The sequence below is a fragment of the Pempheris klunzingeri genome, chromosome 23 (assembly GCF_042242105.1).
Source record: "Pempheris klunzingeri isolate RE-2024b chromosome 23, fPemKlu1.hap1, whole genome shotgun sequence".
Lineage (NCBI taxonomy): Eukaryota > Metazoa > Chordata > Actinopteri > Acropomatiformes > Pempheridae > Pempheris > Pempheris klunzingeri.
Genome location: NC_092034.1, coordinates 380,136 through 382,635, shown reverse-complemented (window position 1 = coordinate 382,635; position 2,500 = coordinate 380,136). Strand labels below are relative to the sequence as shown.

At 46.7% G+C, this 2,500-nt stretch overlaps 2 protein-coding genes across 2 annotated transcripts in view; one reads left to right on the top strand and one right to left on the bottom strand.

Annotated features, from left to right (window-relative positions):
• The window catches only part of LOC139222714 (C-type lectin domain family 10 member A-like), a 21,490-nt gene extending 20,327 nt beyond the window's left edge, over positions 1 to 1,163 (top strand). The window contains 2 exon segments of the mRNA XM_070854558.1: positions 961 to 1,075; positions 1,077 to 1,163. Of these exon segments, the coding sequence (XP_070710659.1) occupies positions 961 to 1,075; positions 1,077 to 1,163 (202 nt within the window).
• Positions 1,164 to 1,321: 158 nt separating this feature from the next.
• Positions 1,322 to 2,500, bottom strand: part of LOC139223319 (RPA-related protein RADX) — an 11,831-nt gene continuing 10,652 nt past the window's right edge. The window contains 3 exon segments of the mRNA XM_070855305.1: positions 1,322 to 2,046; positions 2,183 to 2,332; positions 2,428 to 2,500. The exon segment at positions 2,428 to 2,500 is cut by the window's right edge and continues 173 nt beyond it. Of these exon segments, the coding sequence (XP_070711406.1) occupies positions 1,922 to 2,046; positions 2,183 to 2,332; positions 2,428 to 2,500 (348 nt within the window). The 3' untranslated portion in view covers positions 1,322 to 1,921.

Sequence of the window (2,500 nt, the reverse complement as noted above, 5' to 3'; positions counted from 1 at the left end):
GTCCTGGTCGGTCCAGGACACCAAGATCATCTGGTGATGCACTGGACTATTTCACTGTTTCATTTCAGGCAGCAGAAACCAAACCACTGGTTAGGTGTCTGACTCCAACCAGATCTGCAGCCAGTGTGGTGTACAGTGTGTGTACACTGAAAATACAGTGTCAGGACACTTAAAGTACAGTGTAAGAACACTGACAGTACAGTGTAAGAACACTGACAGTACAGTGTCAGGACACTTAAAGTACAGTGTAAGAACACTTAAAGTACAGTGTCAGGACACTTAAAGTACAGTGTCAGGACACTTAAAGTACAGTGTAAGAACACTGACAGTACAGTGTAAGAACACTGACAGTACAGTGTAAGAACACTTAAAGTACAGTGTAAGAACACTGACAGTACAGTGTCAGGACACTTAAAGTACAGTGTAAGAACACTTAAAATACAGTGTCAGGACACTTAAAATACAGTGTAAGAACACTGACAGTACAGTGTCAGGACACTTAAAGTACAGTGTCAGGACACTTAAAGTACAGTGTAAGGACACTTAAAGTACAGTGTCAGGACACTTAAAGTACAGTGTCAGGACACTTAAAGTACAGTGTAAGAACACTGACAGTACAGTGTAAGAACACTTAAAAGTACAGTGTCAGGACACTTAAAGTACAGTGTAAGAACACTGACAGTACAGTGTAAGAACACTTAAAGTACAGTGTCAGGACACTTAAAGTACAGTGTAAGAACACTTAAAGTACAGTGTAAGAACACTAAAAGTACAGTGTCAGGACACTTAAAGTACAGTGTCAGGACACTTAAAGTACAGTGTAAGAACACTGACAGTACAGTGTAAGAACACTTAAAGTACAGTGTAAGAACACTGACAGTACAGTGTCAGGACACTTAAAGTACAGTGTCAGGATACCTGGCGGCTCCTCTTCAGTGTCCCTGTCTCTGTGGTTCCCAGGCGCTGGAAGCCCGGGCAGCCCGACAGCTGGACCCATCACGGCCTCGGTCCCGGAGACGAGGACTGCGCTCACCTTCACAGCGACGGACGCCTCAACGACCTCCACTGCTCCAGTATGCTGCGCTACGTCTGCCAGAGACACAGCCAGCACAGCTGAACAGGCCCCGCCCCCACGCCGCTCACCTCATGACACCATTAAATAGTCTGATCCCATCACGTCACACTCACCTGTTTCTGCTGTGGCATTTCACACACACACACTCAGCAGCAAACTGAGACACTAAGACCAACATGAAGTATGATGAGCTCAGATCTGAAGCAGCTCTCTGAACAGAAACAGGACAATAAAACTGTTCAAACATTAAAGTTAGAGGAGGATTTATTGGCTGAAACTGTAGAGAAAACACAGAGTCTCCATATAAAACTTTTGTCAGCTTTAGATGAACCGAAACCCTCTGAAGTGACGACGAGGCCGTGAGGAGGAACCGAACCAGAGTGAAACCACTGCACACAAACAGGAGTGTATACAGACAGGACACCGACAAACATCACAACCTGCATGTGCTTTAACTCAGAAACCTGAATACAAACTTACCTATATTTTACCATCCTTAGAATTTGTCAAATAAAGCTCAATAAAGAATAAATACAGTGGAAGTGTGTGTGAGCAGTAGGTGTGTCTCCTTCTGTTGACACTGTACTCAACATGTGTGCTGAATAATTACAGTCATTCATCAGGTGTGTCCAAAGAAACACAGGATCCAGCATCATGCTGACATTTGGCAAACAAAAGGTTTGTAACTCCCACCATCAGTAAAGTGCATCATCACATGTTAAACACCATCAAATACTTTTATAAATCCTATCAATCATAGAAAACTGTAAAAAACAATACGTTACAAATCAAACTCTGAAACTACAACTCCCATCAGGCACCAGGGCTCGGAGGAGCACCTGTGTGTCAGTTGGTCAGGTGAAACGCTCGGCTCAGGATGAGTTCGGTCGAGGCTCCGCCCAGGTGACACGCCTCCAGGAGACACACCAGCCTCTGATTGGCCAGCTGGGGCGCCATGGCGATGAGGTCAGCTGACAGAGAGAGGGAGGAAGAGGAAGAGGAAGAGGAAGAGGAAGAGGAAGAGGAAGAAACCTTCATCATTCACCAAAACACCAGAGCTAAATCAGGTGTGTGTGTGTGTGTGTGTGTGTGTGTGTGTGTGCTGACCTGAAGAAGGTGGAGGCGTGTGTGAGGAGAAGGCTCCGTGTGATAAGATGGAGGTCCAGGTGTTGGAGTGACGGAGGAGGGGAGGAGAAGGGGAGGAAGAGGAAGAGCGAGGGAGGAAGACGGCGTCCACCAGCACGCCGTCTGACAGAGCTGCAGGAAGAAGTTGATTTGGGCTCGTTAGCTTAGCGGCTAACAGCCTGGTTAGTGTGATGAACGCTGTGAATGAAAGAAGCTAACAGTCGAACCCCTCAGCCTCAGCGTGTAGTAATCCTCCGGGACGCACTCAAACCTCGCCGCCGCACGCCCCCCCATCTCCAC